A 15737-nucleotide genomic window follows, 5' to 3' on the forward strand; every position below is an offset into this window, starting at 1 on the left:
TGATGAGTAAAACTATAGTTATTACTTTACTTTCTTTGTAAGGTTTATAAGATTTCATAGTATCAAAGTAAATCACATTGTTTTAAACGAGATATTTCTGTGTTTTCATAAATATGACTGTTCTCATTGATCATGAAAGTCCTACTTGAATCTTGAAATAGTTCAAGGGATAGTGTGATAGTTGATGTTCTTAAATGCTTTTGAGGTTTTTCATAACCATTTTTGGATGGTAATGAAGTTTCAGTTGAATTTCAGTTCTTAGTCAATTTCAGCCAACAAAAAATTTTTTAGGCTCCAACAATTACAAAATAATTTATCTCTTTATTTCTTGCATTTTGAATAGTTGCATTACATTTTTATAGCTAGTAAAAGTTAAAGGTTTTTTTTAATATGTGCTAGATGTTCATTTTAAAATATGTACTAGATGTTTTTCTTCAGTCTTTAGACTGCTGATCTAGACTGCTCTTCATTGAGAAAATGTGTCCTGACTCTTAGCCTTGCTGTATTTGCTATAACACAGAGTTTCAACTTAAAAACCTTAAATTTTTCTCATACTTTAGCACAATAAGAAAATCTTTTCTTTGCTTAAATATTTTTCATAGTTTTACTGTAAGATGTTTTAGAAATTCAGCTAAAAAAATGGGCAAATTACTATACATACCAAAAAATTGACTTGCCTTACACATCAAGCTCTGTGGCCTACACATAGCACAACATGAGAAGAAACAATGAAAGCAAAGTAATTAAGGGGAAGGAAGAAGTTTAGAAGGATAGACGCACTGTTTCTCATATACTGATCACATTGATACAATTCATCACTAAGAAAAACCTACTTTCTATTCTGAAAATGAGGTGTAAGTTGAAATACTAATTTATAATCAAGTGATATATTCTACAACCAAGATTATTACTGGTTTAGAAGTTAACTAGTAGTTCAGAATTATTTACACTATGCCTTATTCTCCCCATTTCGCCTTTCTTCATTGGTAATGTTAAAAATTAATTTCAGTTTGGGAATTGGCTTGTTTTTTTTTTTAAATTCTGTGTCATGGCACCTCATACCTTGCCATGTATAAGGTATACATTACGCCTCTGTATAAAAAATTAGTTTCTGTTAATAGGAGTGGTATTTATTAGTAAAATAATGTTTCTTAGAAAAATAAAAAACGATTTCAAATGTATTTAAAAAACAATCCTGAGTGAAAATACAAGTGAAGGACAAGTAGGGGCATTAAGGGAAACCGTGAAGTGTCATGTCTACAGGACAGATTCTCGTTAGGTTTGTCTCTCATAGAATAAATATTTCTTAGTGCTACTGCAGTGTGACTGTCATTAAAAAGATTATGACTTGCAAACACTAGTCATTGAGAGTTTTCCCAATTTCCTTCCTTCAAAAGTTTTGAGTGATTTTATGCTACATACCTATGGCTCAGTGGGTAAAGAATCCACCTGCAGTGCAGGAGACACAGGAGGCGCAGGTTCATTCCCTGGGTTGGGAAGATCCCCTGGAGGAGGAAATGGCAACCCACTCCAGTATTCTTGCCTGGAAAATCCCATGGACAGAGGAGCCTGGTGGGCTAGTGTCCAAAGTGTTGCAAAGAGTGGAACATGATTAAGCATGCAGAATGCTGCATACATGTACCTACATACATAGGTACAGAGTAGTCAAAGATGAGTATCACAGTTTTTTCCTTGAAACTCAAGTTTGGTTAGGGTAGAAGACAGAGTAACAAGTAAGCAAATGTTTACCTGGTGAGTACAGTAGCAGTATGCAAAGTATGTGTAGTACAAAGCAGTGAAAAATTCACAAAGGAAGTATTAAAGAAGCTTTTGAGTGTTTTAGCCTTAAGAGAACACTCCATGGGGTAGGAACCACATCTTCAATGAGCATGAAAAAAACCTTCACCCAAGATGATAGCTAGCAAACTTTTGGTTTTAATTAGTGTAGTGTTGGCACAATTGTCAGGCCTCAGATGTGTAAAAGCACACTGGCTTTTATGGTTTCACCTAATTTTTCTTATTTTCTCACCTCTGCATTTGAAATTAAAGGCAGTGTTACTAGTTGGTGATTCACACACATAATCCATGCCTCCTGGGGTGAGTGGTGTACCTTGTCTTTTAAGTAAATCAGACCTGCATTTTGTATAATTTGTAAGATATTGAAATAAGTACATCACACCTTTTTAATCTAAAAGAAAGGAGTGTTAAAGTATCAAATCAGATTAACTACTATTTGGAGGATATTATGGGTACAGTCTGGTTTCTTACTGCTATTCCAAATGTTAATTCATATTTAAAAGGTAGGTTGTTTATATACTAATAGTGATGGAGATAGTATAGAAAAAAATGAAATGCAGAAAATTAAAAATCTTTATAACTGTACCATTTCCACTCCTAACTTTAACTAGACTTGGAAAAAGAACTTATTTATTGATTAATGTTTTATTTACATTTTCGCCTTTTTTTAATTTTTATTTAAGGCTAGATAGAAAGACTTAAAAGGACTCTAGAGGAACATGAATGTTTACAAAAGCATATATAATTCATAAATAGGAAAATGGGCTCCTGGAATAAGCAAGATTTCATTATTAATGAAAAGTACCACTTTGACCAAAAGGAAGTCAAAAATCAAATCATAGATACCAGAATCAATCAGCTTGTTTTCTTTTTAAATTTTAAGAGCAGAAGTAGTTCAAAAGGAACATTAAATCAACAGTTTTGAAGTCTTACATTACCAATAATGGCTTCCTGTCTCATTTTTTAAAAGCTTTATTCCTTCTTTTATTCTTTCTCTCTCTCTTTCTTTGAATATATAAGCTCTTCTAGGGCAGGGCTTGATAATAAACACATATTGAGGTGAGGAGTATTGGAAAACTACCATAACTCATACTTAAATATCATAGAAAATGCATTTTTTTCAAGTGTAAGAGACGTGAACATGAATGTATGTATTTTGGGGTTTTATTTTCTTCGTAACTCCTTTGGTTTATTGGAAAGAACCAAGCCCGTTTCTACTGTGTCTTCTACCTTTCTGTCTGTGGTACTAAACTCTTTTCACAACAGTGAGAACTCTGGGCACAACAGTGTAGAGTAGGAAATGACTAGATTAGGTATTAATGCCTCAGTTTTGGTTTTCATTTTACTTTTCTTAAAAATGTAACACCATAAGAAATAAATACATAAGGACAGACAGATTGAGCTTTTATGTTTATATTTTGTTTCACTTTAATAGGTTTATGATAGATAATTTTCCTTCATTTTTCTGTCATTTGTCCAATATAAATTTATCTTATACAGATTATCACATTTTTTAAATAACAAAAGTAAAATTTCAAATATGGTATTCATATAAGTTTGTAATACTTCTTTTCCTTATCATTAAAAAATTTTTTTAAAGAGATAAATGTTTCTTTACAATGTTGTTTATGTAAAACCAACTTACCATATTATTTTTTCTTAATTTGCCAGGACTGAATACATGATAGGAATTCAGGAGTTAATATAGGGACTCAGAGATTTTTATTAACTATGTTTTGCTTACAGTTCTGAATATTTATTTTTCTTTGTAATAGGAATAATTGCAGAATGTGACTCTTATTCTAAATTGAGGGTTTTATAAAAACCCTTGAGTAATTGATGTTGATAGCTTTTTAAATTTTCCATGAACTGTGGAAAAGGGTGGACCTTTTATACTTTGGACTTTTGAATAGAGGCCATGATTTTAAGTCCCAGGATTTTTTCTAGTGTCTCCAGCCGTATATTTGTATTTAATATAAAGCTTTTGTGGAAAAGTGTCAACCTTAAATTTTTATTTTTGATTTTTTTTGGCTCAGAAGCAAATACAGTTGGACTTCTGTATCTGGAGGTTGCACATCTGTGGATACAACCAACCACAGATTAAAAAATATTCCAGGAAAAAATTCCAGAAAGTTCCAGAAACCAAAACTTGAATTTGCTCGTGCTTGCAACTGTTTATATAACATTTACATTGTATTAGGCACTATAAGTAATTTAGAAATGATTTGCTGTATATGGGAGGAAATACCATACCCTTTTATGTAAGGGACATGAGTACCCACTGTTTTGGTATCTGCATGGGGTCCTAGAACCCATCCCAGTACAGATAACCAAGGGACTGCTGTAATCGCTCCTGATAACGGAATTGGGACCTCTAAAAATTGTATAGCTTTTAGAAAATTGTATTGTTCCTTGGAGACTATTGCTGTAACCACTCTAAATAACACATGTCCTAAAATGTTGTATCGTTAAATAAAGCTCTTTCAAGAATTTTTTGACCTTTATACATCCTTTTTTCTTCTTTAAATATGTTTAGATATAAATTAGTTTCTGTACTGACAAAAATTGAAAACCAATTTACATATCTGAGAGGATTGAAAGCACTAGTATATAACATATGTGATGTATTTAAAACAAGTAAATCATAGTTTTGCCTTATTGACTGCACTTACTAAAACTATAGTGATATATCAAAATGAGGTCTTGCCTCTTACGTTTTTTTTCTTTTTCATGTTTTAAGCAGTCTGGACCAAAAGGAAAGGTAAGCTTAATATTGATGAAATTAGAGCATGGATACAACAATAAAATATCATATTATTTATATGCTTTGAAAAATCACTGAATTCGAGTTCATCATTAAGCTTATTAATTATTTTAATAAAAGGAAACATAGCACAACGTGATATTTGATTTACGTGAGTAATATTTCACCATAATTCTCAACATACATTTTCCCATGAATGATTATTATTTATTTATACTGATGTGTAACTACTTTAAATAAAGTATTTCAGGATCTTAGTAGTAAAATTATTTTCAGTTACATAATATAAATATTTCTTGTTGTATTTTACTGATAATATTTTTGCTTAATACTTTATTAGAGTGAGGTGAAAAATTGAATAGAATACCTTAAGCTTGGAGTTAAAACTCTATTCTGACCCAAAATTTTGTGACAGAATTTTATGATCCTTCTTTGTTCCCTTTGTAATAATTCTAGCAGACACATCATCCTTTAGCAGAAATGTTGAATAATGTAACGTAAATAACATAGAAACAAGTCTTTAAGAACACATTTCTTTGAATAGTGAAATGATTGTAGTTGTTTTGAAGCAAATACCCTTAAGAATAGCTCTCTCCTCAATGTGTATATGTGGAAATTTTTGTGCATGTGCGTATCTTTTTGTCTTGCTTCCCTGAATCTCAGGAACCTTTTATGAATTCTCCCCTCCCAAAACAGGTAAACAACGCTTGTATTAAGACAATACTTTTGTGTCATTGGTGACAGTCAAAAGAAGGGACATTCTATACTTTGATTTAATTGTGTGACTTTGACTCTATACTTTTGTTTAAAGGTGTAGAGGAAGCAAAGAGGACAACTTACAGTGTTTTATAGAATGCTATATATTCCATCTTACTTCATGAACACCAAGTTTCTGAGCTATAAGGTGATTCTGTCAGCAAAAGATTTAGGCATATTATTTTATAATTCTGAAATACCTCACAGTTCTTATATGTTTTAAATGAATGGGTTGTGCAGATATTTTATTACTTATATCCTGGAAAAGAAAATTTATTCTTCTGTTTCTCTTTTAGTAAATTATTATTTCTTGTCAGATATAGATTTTATGTCTTTTAAATTTTTAACTCATAAATGACTCATTTTGGAGAGAAGACCATTAATAAGATTTTTTAATAAAATTGCTGAAGAATATACATTAAATAACTATACAGTCACACATGAACCAGACTGTTGTTTTATAGAAATAAACATTCCTTCCTGTGTGTTATAGTAGATAAAATGTAGGTATTGTTATATTATCAGAATAGTATAGAGCTTAGAGTATTCTCTTTCTCCCAATAGCCTTGGAGAGTTAAACTGATTTTTTTCCCCCACTGTTTTGGCTTCTTAGGCATATTTCTGTTGTGGAAATTTATTCACTGATACATTCAGCAAATGTTTTAGTGACTCTATGTGCCAAGGCACTCTTCTAGGAGCAGACAGAAATCCCTACCCTCTTGGAGCTTGTAGTCTTATTGGAATAAAACTGGAATAGGAATCAAAAGGTATAGAATTAAGTAACCAGTGTTACCATATAACTTACTCTAAAATGGGAATAATGATATTTGCCCAATTTTGAAGGAGATTTGTGAAGAACAAATGAGATAATAATTTGAAAGTGACATATATTCTGTAAAGTTTGAAATATCTGTAATAGATACTGAAATTCTTTGTCTTTTGTACCAACATTACAGTCAGGGACTAGCATAAAGCAGCAGGTATTTATAAAATACGTAAATACACTGGAGTGCTTTATTTAGCACCTTTGTTACTGTTAGCTTCAATTTAGTCCATTAATCCTTTGGATTCTTACCTAAAATTATTTTATCTTTGTCAGAGTTAAGCTGAGAAATTTTCTGTCAGTAGATTTTACTCTGGAACTATTTTTGACATAAGCCTTTTCCCCTCTCTTCTTACAAGCAAAGTCACATCTTTTTTTCTGACCTTTGAAGAGCAATAGAAAATTTTTTATCCTTATCCCTTAACATATGAAGGACTAAAAATCTCTGAACTAAATGATTGCTTTACAAGAGGATAGCTTATGTAATAAATTGAAAGATAGGAAGTTGTGGAAGGTTAAACTATATACTGGGCACAATGAGGTATATTTTAGGTTTAAAACCAAGCTGGAATAAATAATAAACAATCATTTTAAGGTCCAGAGCTTTCAAACTTAAAAAAATTGCTCCCATTTTTCTTTGTTGTAAGTGACATTGATGACTTAAGTGACTTCTTTTCTGACTCTTGGACAGTGGGTTATGAATACAGTGTACGTGCTGGCACCAGCAGCCTGGGATACTTAATCTGGTATTAGAACTGTTTTTTCCCCCCTCTTTAAATAGACTGTGACCCATTATGAAATGAGCACATAGTAATTTCAAAAGTTTTAAAAATATTTTATTATAAATAGTATGTTCATATTATACAGAATTTTGAAATAACAGAAAGGTACAAAGGTGAAAAGAATGTAGTGAAAGAATATATGTGAAACACTAGACATGTTTACTTAAATATGGGGTATGTTTGAAAAGACAACTGTTATAATGAAATATTTTATAATACATCATTAGCATCTTTATACATTTCTTTTACAATGTATTTTCCTCTGTCCTTTATATCTAACAGGGGGGTCATAGTAAAAATACAGCTGCATATTCTGAATTTTGGCTTCTAAAAATGATTTTTAATGATCACAGAATAGCTTGTCCTGCAGATATACATAATTTATTTACCCATTAGCCCATGTCTGGTTGTTTTTCACCGTTACATATGACACATTGATGAACAACTTTGTATATAAATTTCTAAATATGTCTCTTAAGATAAATCTCTAGGAAGGATTCTTTATAAATATTTTTAATGTTCTTGATAGGTACTTCCAAACTGTTTTGCAGACAGGTAGTACCAATTTATATTAGCCGTATAAAATACTATCTTGATATCTGAGAAATGAGTATAGCAAGATACTGGATTGTAAGACTAATAGTAATTAAGTTTTTTTAATTCACTCATCAATTGAAGTATATATTGAAAAGATCAAAATTTCATTCATAGTAGAAACTAAAATATTCAATAATAAAATTAATGATGTATAGCTCCCTTATAAATATACCTAAAGAACCCTGATTTGAGGCATATATTTGGTTCCTGGTTGGTTATTTGATAGAGTTGCTCCTTAAGATAAATTTAATGGAGTTTTAGTTAGAAATCCTGTTGACTTTGTTACTTTAGGAAATTTGACCAATTGACTCAAGTTTGTTTCGAAGAGTAAATATTGGAGAAGAGCAACAGTCTTAATTTTGTAAAAAGAGTAAATGAGGGAAGAGAAGAATGACATGCCTTGCCACATAATAAAGCATACTGTGAGGAAAACAGTGGTTGAATATGGAAACGTTAGAAAAGGTCTAAAAAGGAAGAAGGACAGTAAACAGACTAGAGAATCCAGGTGTGGTGAACTTCCGGCTAGCCTGTCTAATCAATAAATGTTTAGTTTACCATGCCTGAATTATATTGTTTTCACATAGGCTAATATTTTGAATTCCTTTAAGGTGGCTGCATGGTAGCCAATGGTTCAGTTTTGACATTGTCATCCTTGTACTGCAATATTTAGATAATTGTTGGACCTGATAAATACACTTCCAATTACATACTGCCTTTTAGTTATATACATTTATTCCTTCCAACTATTTATCAAGTGCCTGCTATGTTCTAGGCATAAGAATACAGTGATGAACAAACAAAACAGGCAAGACCTCTGTTTTCCTGTAGTTTACATTTTGATGGACAACAACTGATAATGAATAAGTAAAGCACCTAATAAGTTCTGTGTTTAAAAGTACAATTGGATGATGTGATATAGTGTGACAATATGGTTTCTTTAGATATTCAGAGAAACTCAGCTACAAAGCTAACGTTTAAGCGAGGACTGACTGAATGTAGACTCAGATACAGTGATCATAGAGATGGCTTCTTCAGATAGGAAAGAGGTGGTACTAAGATATTAATGCTGGCATGAGTATGGTATGTTCAGAGAAAGAAAGAAGGACCACTGTGGCTGGAACTTGGGGAGCAAAGGGGAAAATGTTAAGAGGGTTGCTTTAGTAAGGTCAGCTAGAACCCCTAGATCATAAAAGGCTTTGTAAGATGATCTCAAGAGTTTGAGTTTTACATTGGTGCACTCACTGAAAATGTGCAGTGCTTTTTAGGTAGAGAAGTGTTACTACCTGATAAATATCTGAGATTTTTTAAAAAATAGTCTTTTATGTATGGTTTATGTGGTTATTTAATTGAGGCTAAGCTTGTTTCACTTACCAAATAGAATAGCAGTAATAATCTTTGACTGTTCAAAACTATTAATAGCTCAGCAAAGTCTAGGAATTAGAGAGGTAGAAAGACATAGGTAAAAGGAATCTTATGGCTTTTTAAGGGAGAGGGATTGAATGGGATAGGATGGGGAAGTGAAAGGATTTTAAAGATCTTTATGTCTTTGGGGTGTGTAGAATATCTTGCTTGAGGAAATAGTTGGAATCTTGATACCATGTTAATGAACATAGTATGCAATTGAAGTAAGAGTTGAGACAGGGAAGGTAACTATTGTATTTGTTACATTAACCAGAGGAGAAAAAAATAAATGAAAAGTAATTGTGGGGACTTCCCTGGTGGGCCAGTGACCAAGACTCCGCAATCCCAGTGCAGGGAGTCTGGGTTCGATTCCTGGTCAGGGAACTAGATCCCACATGCCTCAGTTAAGACACATCGCAGCCAAATAAATAAATTTAAAAAGAAAGAAAAGTAATTGTGTAAGTCAGTAAAAATAGGAAAAAAGAGGAAAGAATGAAACAAATATAAAAAACAACTAACTCATAAGGTAAGATGAAAGGAAAACGTGAAGTTTATCAGCTGCAATAATTGTGATCAGGTTGAATATGTTTATTAAAAGACAAATATGTTGTTTAAACTCAGCTGTATCATACTATTTATAAGAATCAGCTACTTCTAAAATAATGGTTTGTAAGTAAAGGGTCTCTTGACTCTTAGAGTCAAAAGAGACACAAACAATATGGCAGAAACCAACAGACTATTAGAAAACAATTATCCTCCGATTAAAAATAAGTTAAAGATGCAAACAAAAGAAAAGCATGAGTAGAATTTTAGCAACAAATGAGACCAAATTAAGGATGAGAAGCATTAAATAGGATAAAGGAGTGCATTTCATAATGGACATACTCTGAGAAATGAATAAAGCTCCCCTAAAATATTTAAAATGCAAAAATGTTTTTGGTTAGAGTACAACTTTGGGAAATTTTAATAAATCTGCAAAAATTTGAAGTTTAAACATAAGTTTAGAATAATGGATTTTAATGGAAAATAGACACATTTAATTTTTGTTATAGAAGTTTACATCTTTTGCAATCAGTTACAGCAGTGGAACAGTTTATAAAGTGAATTATTAAAACCAACTAAAAATAAACCAGCACTCAGATCCTGGTTTCTAATATTCTAATAAAAGGAACCTGGAGAAATGGCTGATTCTAGGGATGGGTTAGAAGAAGGCAATGGCACCCCACTCCAGTACTCTTTTGCTTGGAAAATCCCATGGACACAGGTAGGCTTCAGTCCCTGGGATTGCTAAGAGTTGGACACGACTGAGCGACTTCACTTTCACTTTTTACTTTCATGCATTGAAGAAGGAAATGGCAACCCACTCCAGTGTTCTTGCCTGGAGAATCCCAGGGATGGGGGAACCTGGTGGGCTGCCGTCTATGGGTTCGCACAGAGTCGGACACGACTGATGCGACTTAGCAGCAGCAGGGATGGGTTAGGGAAAACACAAAATAATCTTAGAGTATCTTGTAGTATCAGAATCCAATTCAAAAAACCAAAGGGCGCTTACTTCAACAACACATACACTAAAATTGGAGCAGTACAGAAGATGTTCATGGCCCTTGTACAAGGATAACATGCAGATTGGTGAAGCATTCCATGTTTCTGTAAATTTTATGCATATTTTATCAGAATTAAAAAGGACAGGAAAGGAACACAAGAGCCAACTGAAAGAGCTCCCAAGGGCCAGAACCAAAACAATTGGATTATAACATAAAGTATAAAATAAATATCCATTGGTGGTACTGGTATAAATAATTGAATAAGTGATTTACTTACTGAACTAACCTAAAATTTTTGTAAGCTGCATAAAATGAATTGGGGGAAATTGACAGCTGCAGAAGAATTCCAAATAAATAATATATGTAGATACTCCCCTCTTCAGGAAGAAATAGAATTGAAGCATTGTTTAGTTGCTAAGTTGTGTCCAACTCCTTTGCAACTCCATGGACTGTAGCCCGCCAGGCTTCTCTGTCTACCAGATTTTCCAGGTAAGAATACTGGAGTGGGTTGCTATTTCCTTCTTCAGGGGGTCTGACCCAGGGATCAAACCTGCGTCTCCTGCATTGTGGATTCTTTACTATTGAGACACCAGGGAAGAAGCCTCAGAGTTTAAGTACCCTTGCCTCTCTTGTGGGCTGGACTAATTGAATTTGCTTCCAAATAGAACATTGGAACTGGAAAATAAACTTTGGAGTGGAGAAACCTGACAGACATTACCTTAGCCAGATGATCACAGTTAATCTTACTGGTGTTATAAATCACTGATATCATGTAACCTCTGATAGGATGTGATGAGACATCCACCAAACCTACAGGCTCGGTCTAGTCATGAGTGAAACACCAGACACACCTTGAGGGGTATTCTATGTAATAACTAACTAGTCTCTTCCGAAGTGCCAGGGTCATGAAAAAGAATTTTAGTCTGAGAAATAAAGAAGCTGCTTCTGTAGTGACTCAGATGGTAAAGAATCTGCCTGCAGTACAGAAGACCCAGGTTCAGTCCCTGGGTTGGGAAGATCCCCTGGAGAAGGAAATGGCAACCCACTCCAGTATCCTTGCCTGGAGAATTCTATGGACAGAGGAGCCTGGCAGGCTAGTGTCTGTGCCTAAAGAGTTCCATGGACAGAGGATTCTGGCAGACTACAGTACATGGGGTTGCAAAGAGTCAGACATGACTGAGCCACACACATGCACGCACGCACACCTAGGGAGACAGGATCACTAAAAACAGTGAATCCTAGATTGTATTCTAGAACAAAGAGGATATTAGTAAAAAGTGGAAGAGCTCGTAAAATTCAAACAAAGCCTAGCATTTAGTTAATAGCCATGTGCAAATGTTGATTTTTGGGTCTTTTGACATAGATATGAGGGTGATGAAGGTATTAACATTAGGAGAAACTGGGTAAGGGATATAAGAGAATTCTGAACTATCTTTTCAACCGTTCAGTAAATCTAAATTTGTTCTAAATTTTATTTATTAAAAAAAAAAAGACTTCCAAAGCTGAAGCCCATCTAACCTTTAATAAATGGAACATTCTGATGTTATTTAAACAGTTTTGCACAGAAGGGGGAAAAGGTATCTAGTTTTATGCAGCTTGTGAAATATTGGATCCATGATCCATGAAATGAGGTTCTCTAAAACTTACATACAAAACACTTACTCAGAAGCAAAAGAAAGAAGAAAAAATGCTCCCAGTTAGTAGGGACACTTCTCTGCTTCTGCTTGGTTTAAGGTAGGAAAGAAAATCCACTGGGAAATTAAATCCTAGCCTTAAGCATCATACTAGTTTGAAGTTTGAAATTTTTAATGTCTGTTGAGTGTTGGAACCTTTATACTGAGAAATTAACAAAGTTTATTTTTGATTACCTAACAAAAGTTAACACAAGATTATAAAGTTCTTTTAATTCTCTTATTAAACAAATACTTTTATTCTGAAATTCTTGTTTAATTATATTAAAATTAAGGCATGCTTTTACTTCAGTAATTTGCTTATTTTATTTTTTAAAACAAAATTTGCTCTGTATAGGGCAAAGTATAGTAAATATCAAATACAGAGTGGCCATAAGGTTTGGAAATGTTGGCACATGTACATAATTTTTAACATGACAATACATGATGGTCATGGACATTATATGACATATATATTCATTTTGTTCCTCATCAGCAATGCATGGTTCAGTGCACTCTGTCAAATAGCAGAGAGCTGAGTGAATTAGTAATCTCTATATATCTGTGATATGTTGTCTTAGATGATTTATACCAGTTATTACCGAATGAACTTGTGTTTATAGCATACCCCAGAATAAGTAAAGCAGGTTTAAATAGACAAAAATCCAAATTATCTGTATTTCCAGATTTTGTGGCCATTCTGTCAAATCATTCTGCTTGTTGATAATCCTTAGTATTTAAGAATATCTACTGTTTCTATTGTCCACTGTTTTAATACATAGAGGTTTTGGAGTTTACTATAGTTGTATCATATTTTGCTTCAAATTTATTGCCTCGGTTGTATTTTATAGTTGATATTTTTATTTTTCCAGTGTAGAGTTATAACAGATTGAAAATTGATTGTATATGGATAAGACTATATTATATAATTTTTAGTGTGAACATGTGTAGAATATAAAAACATGTACTTTAGGAGCTGAAAACCTTATTTTTCATAGCACTGGTACTGCTGTCTCTGAGGCAAATTCTCATCTTCACAATTTGTATCCTCACAAAATTTTGACAGTGTGGAAGTGACTCAGTTGGACCACATACTGCTCAATGATAATAATGAAAATACCATTACTTACCAATACTGATGCAGTTTGCTAGGATTTAGATTCTGGTGTTGCTATTTAGTAGTTCTGTGACCATGGGCAAGTTAATTAACCTCATTGTGCCTCAGTTTCCTCATCTGTAAAGTGGTAACAGTAGTATATACTTTATACGGTTATCATGAAGGCCAAAGTAATTAATAGATGCAAAGCACTTAGAACAGTACCTGGCACATTATGCTCACTATTTGCTAGCTGCTATCAAAAGTACACTACTGTCACTACTCTTACTATGTTCTTCTTGTCATTTTCTTATTTTGCTTTCAATTCAGGTGCTTTGACTTTTGCAATATAAAAATATGAAATCCTTATAAGGAAAACTCCTTTAGGATTTTTGTTTAATTTTTGTTGAATTGTATTGCTTTGTGATAGGTTTGATCACTTGTGCAAATGGATTTATAAAGAACAGAATAACCTCTTTTAATTCCCCCATTAAATAATATGAAAATATTTTTGGAGCCTTTCATTTGGATGGGGAAGTAGCTATTTTTAGCTCCCTCGTCTGTTGCACATCTCCTTCTTTAATGGTTTTATCCCATAATTTAGCTATAGGTTTTTTGCTTTTCTCCCAAACTGGTGTATATTTGGACTTCTCTGACATTTTAGGATCCTATTTACTAAGGATTCCTGTTCAGAATTCTGAGAATTGGTTGTGTGTGAAGTCTGACAATGTAATTAATATACTTTTTAAAGTATTAATAACCCCATTATATAGTCACAAATATTCATACTTGTGACTACACAGTATGAATACTTGTTTCATGATTTCTAGTTTTGTATATAGCTTTTTTTTTTTTTTTACTGCTTTTGTAATTATCCTGAAGAACAAGATCAAATTCAGTCTTTATTCCCTTTATTCATTGATTTTTAAATAGCTAGAAACATTTACAGCAAAATAGGGCAGATATTTATTCTAAGCTGAGTAATTTATTTCAGAACTGCATGTGACAATGAAATATTACAAGCCTTTTTTTTTTTTTTTTAAAGTTTTTATAAATGGATTATGAAGGTAGTTCCAAAAGAAAAATTCTAAAATTTTGTGCATTGGGGAGATATATGTATCTTCCCAAAGTGACTACTTTGAAAAGATAAATATTTGGATTCATTTATTAAATGTTTATTTGAAAGACTGCCCACTGTTGGCTGGCATAGATTAACAGTTTAAATAAAATATAATCACTGCCCTTAGGGATCTTGTAGTGCATTAAGGTTTAGTATGTTTGTGTGATATAGTGTTATTTTATATTACGTCTTTTTATGTAACAAGCTATGATTTGCTTTTGATAAACATATTGTAAGTATTCCCTCTACTTTTTCATTTTAAAAATATTTTTTTTCTTTTAGAGTAAAACTATATGAATTTCCTTTTTAGGAAAGAATACCCACCTCATGTCCAAAAATTTGAAAGTAACCCTGTAAGGTTAAGTCGGCCCCAAGGTGTTGGTAAGTGTGCAGTTTTATTTGTTAACACCTGTGAAGGGTTTTGAGTTGTTGTATGAAAGGTAAATTAGGGATGTAGCACTGGCTTTAGAATATTCCCAGTTAGACTAGAAATACATAGACCCATTTTTAATAACTGACTTGAGAATTTCTCATCTGAAATCACTGGAGAATGATTCAGAGAGTACACATTCAGGTGATGATAGTTGGAAGTCTTTTTGATTATATTAGCATTGTTGTTAAATTCAGGATCCAAATATTAATTCTGGATGGGTTATAGCTTCAGAATTCTGTTTTGTTGCACTATGTTATAATCTTAATATAGTGCAACAGTGTTAATTCAGTGGTTGCCTAATATATTCTAAATTTTAGGATCAAAATTATTCTAGACAAGAAAATCACTGAGTTAAAAAGAGACCATACCTGATAAAAGTGTGTTAATAGTAGATGTTGAAATATTATTGTAAGTAGAAATTTAATTTACATCGAAACAATTTTTTAAAAATTACTAATAAGAGCAATTAGCATTTATGAAAGCTGTTTCTACCATCAAATTGATGTTCATTATTTAGAGATTTTCAATCTGTGTGTCCATCTTGTTTTCCGCAGGCCTTTGCTTGTGTATTTTTCGGCTTTTTTTAAAAAATTGAAGTATACTTTGATTTACATTATTAGTTTTAGGTGTACAGTGTTGTGATTCAGTATTTTTACAGGTTATTGTCCATTAAGTTGTTACAGGATAATGGCTATAATTCCTGTTCTATGGAATATATTCTTGTTGCTTATCTATTTTATGTATAGTAGTTTGTATCTCTTAATCCCATAGGCCTTTTGCTTGTTTTAAATAGCAGTAGTGTCTCTTACTATCCAAAATTGAATGATTTTAAGCAGCTGAGTTTTTCCTGGTTGCCAACAGTTTCTTTTCTTTTTTTTTAAAGCACCTGTATTTTTCTATAACTTGGATGAAAATCTTTTGTGTATATATAGAACATATTTTATAAAGGGAATA

At 32.5% G+C, this 15737-nt stretch overlaps 1 protein-coding gene and 1 non-coding gene across 8 annotated transcripts in view; both read left to right on the plus strand.

The window, feature by feature from the left end:
- SENP6 (SUMO specific peptidase 6) overlaps nt 1-15737 on the plus strand; it is a 131653-nt gene that overhangs the window by 56199 nt on the left and 59717 nt on the right. For 3 of the 7 annotated variants that reach the window (XM_070376211.1, XM_070376215.1, XM_070376214.1), the window contains 2 exons: nt 4538-4558; nt 14661-14731. The exons of 1 other annotated variant lie outside the window; for it this stretch is intronic. In XM_070376211.1, the coding sequence (XP_070232312.1) occupies nt 4538-4558; nt 14661-14731 (92 nt within the window). Of the gene's footprint in view, nt 1-4537; nt 4559-14654; nt 14732-15737 lie in introns of those variants that run through there. 3 more of the 7 variants (XM_070376212.1, XM_070376213.1, XM_070376216.1) reach the window with 3 other exon arrangements.
- LOC138989299 (U6 spliceosomal RNA) lies at nt 10465-10569 on the plus strand. Its single transcript, XR_011465532.1, has one exon. It is a non-coding gene; the product is annotated as a U6 spliceosomal RNA (small nuclear RNA).

Source organism: Bos mutus, chromosome 9 (genome assembly GCF_027580195.1).
Source record: "Bos mutus isolate GX-2022 chromosome 9, NWIPB_WYAK_1.1, whole genome shotgun sequence".
Lineage (NCBI taxonomy): Eukaryota > Metazoa > Chordata > Mammalia > Artiodactyla > Bovidae > Bos > Bos mutus.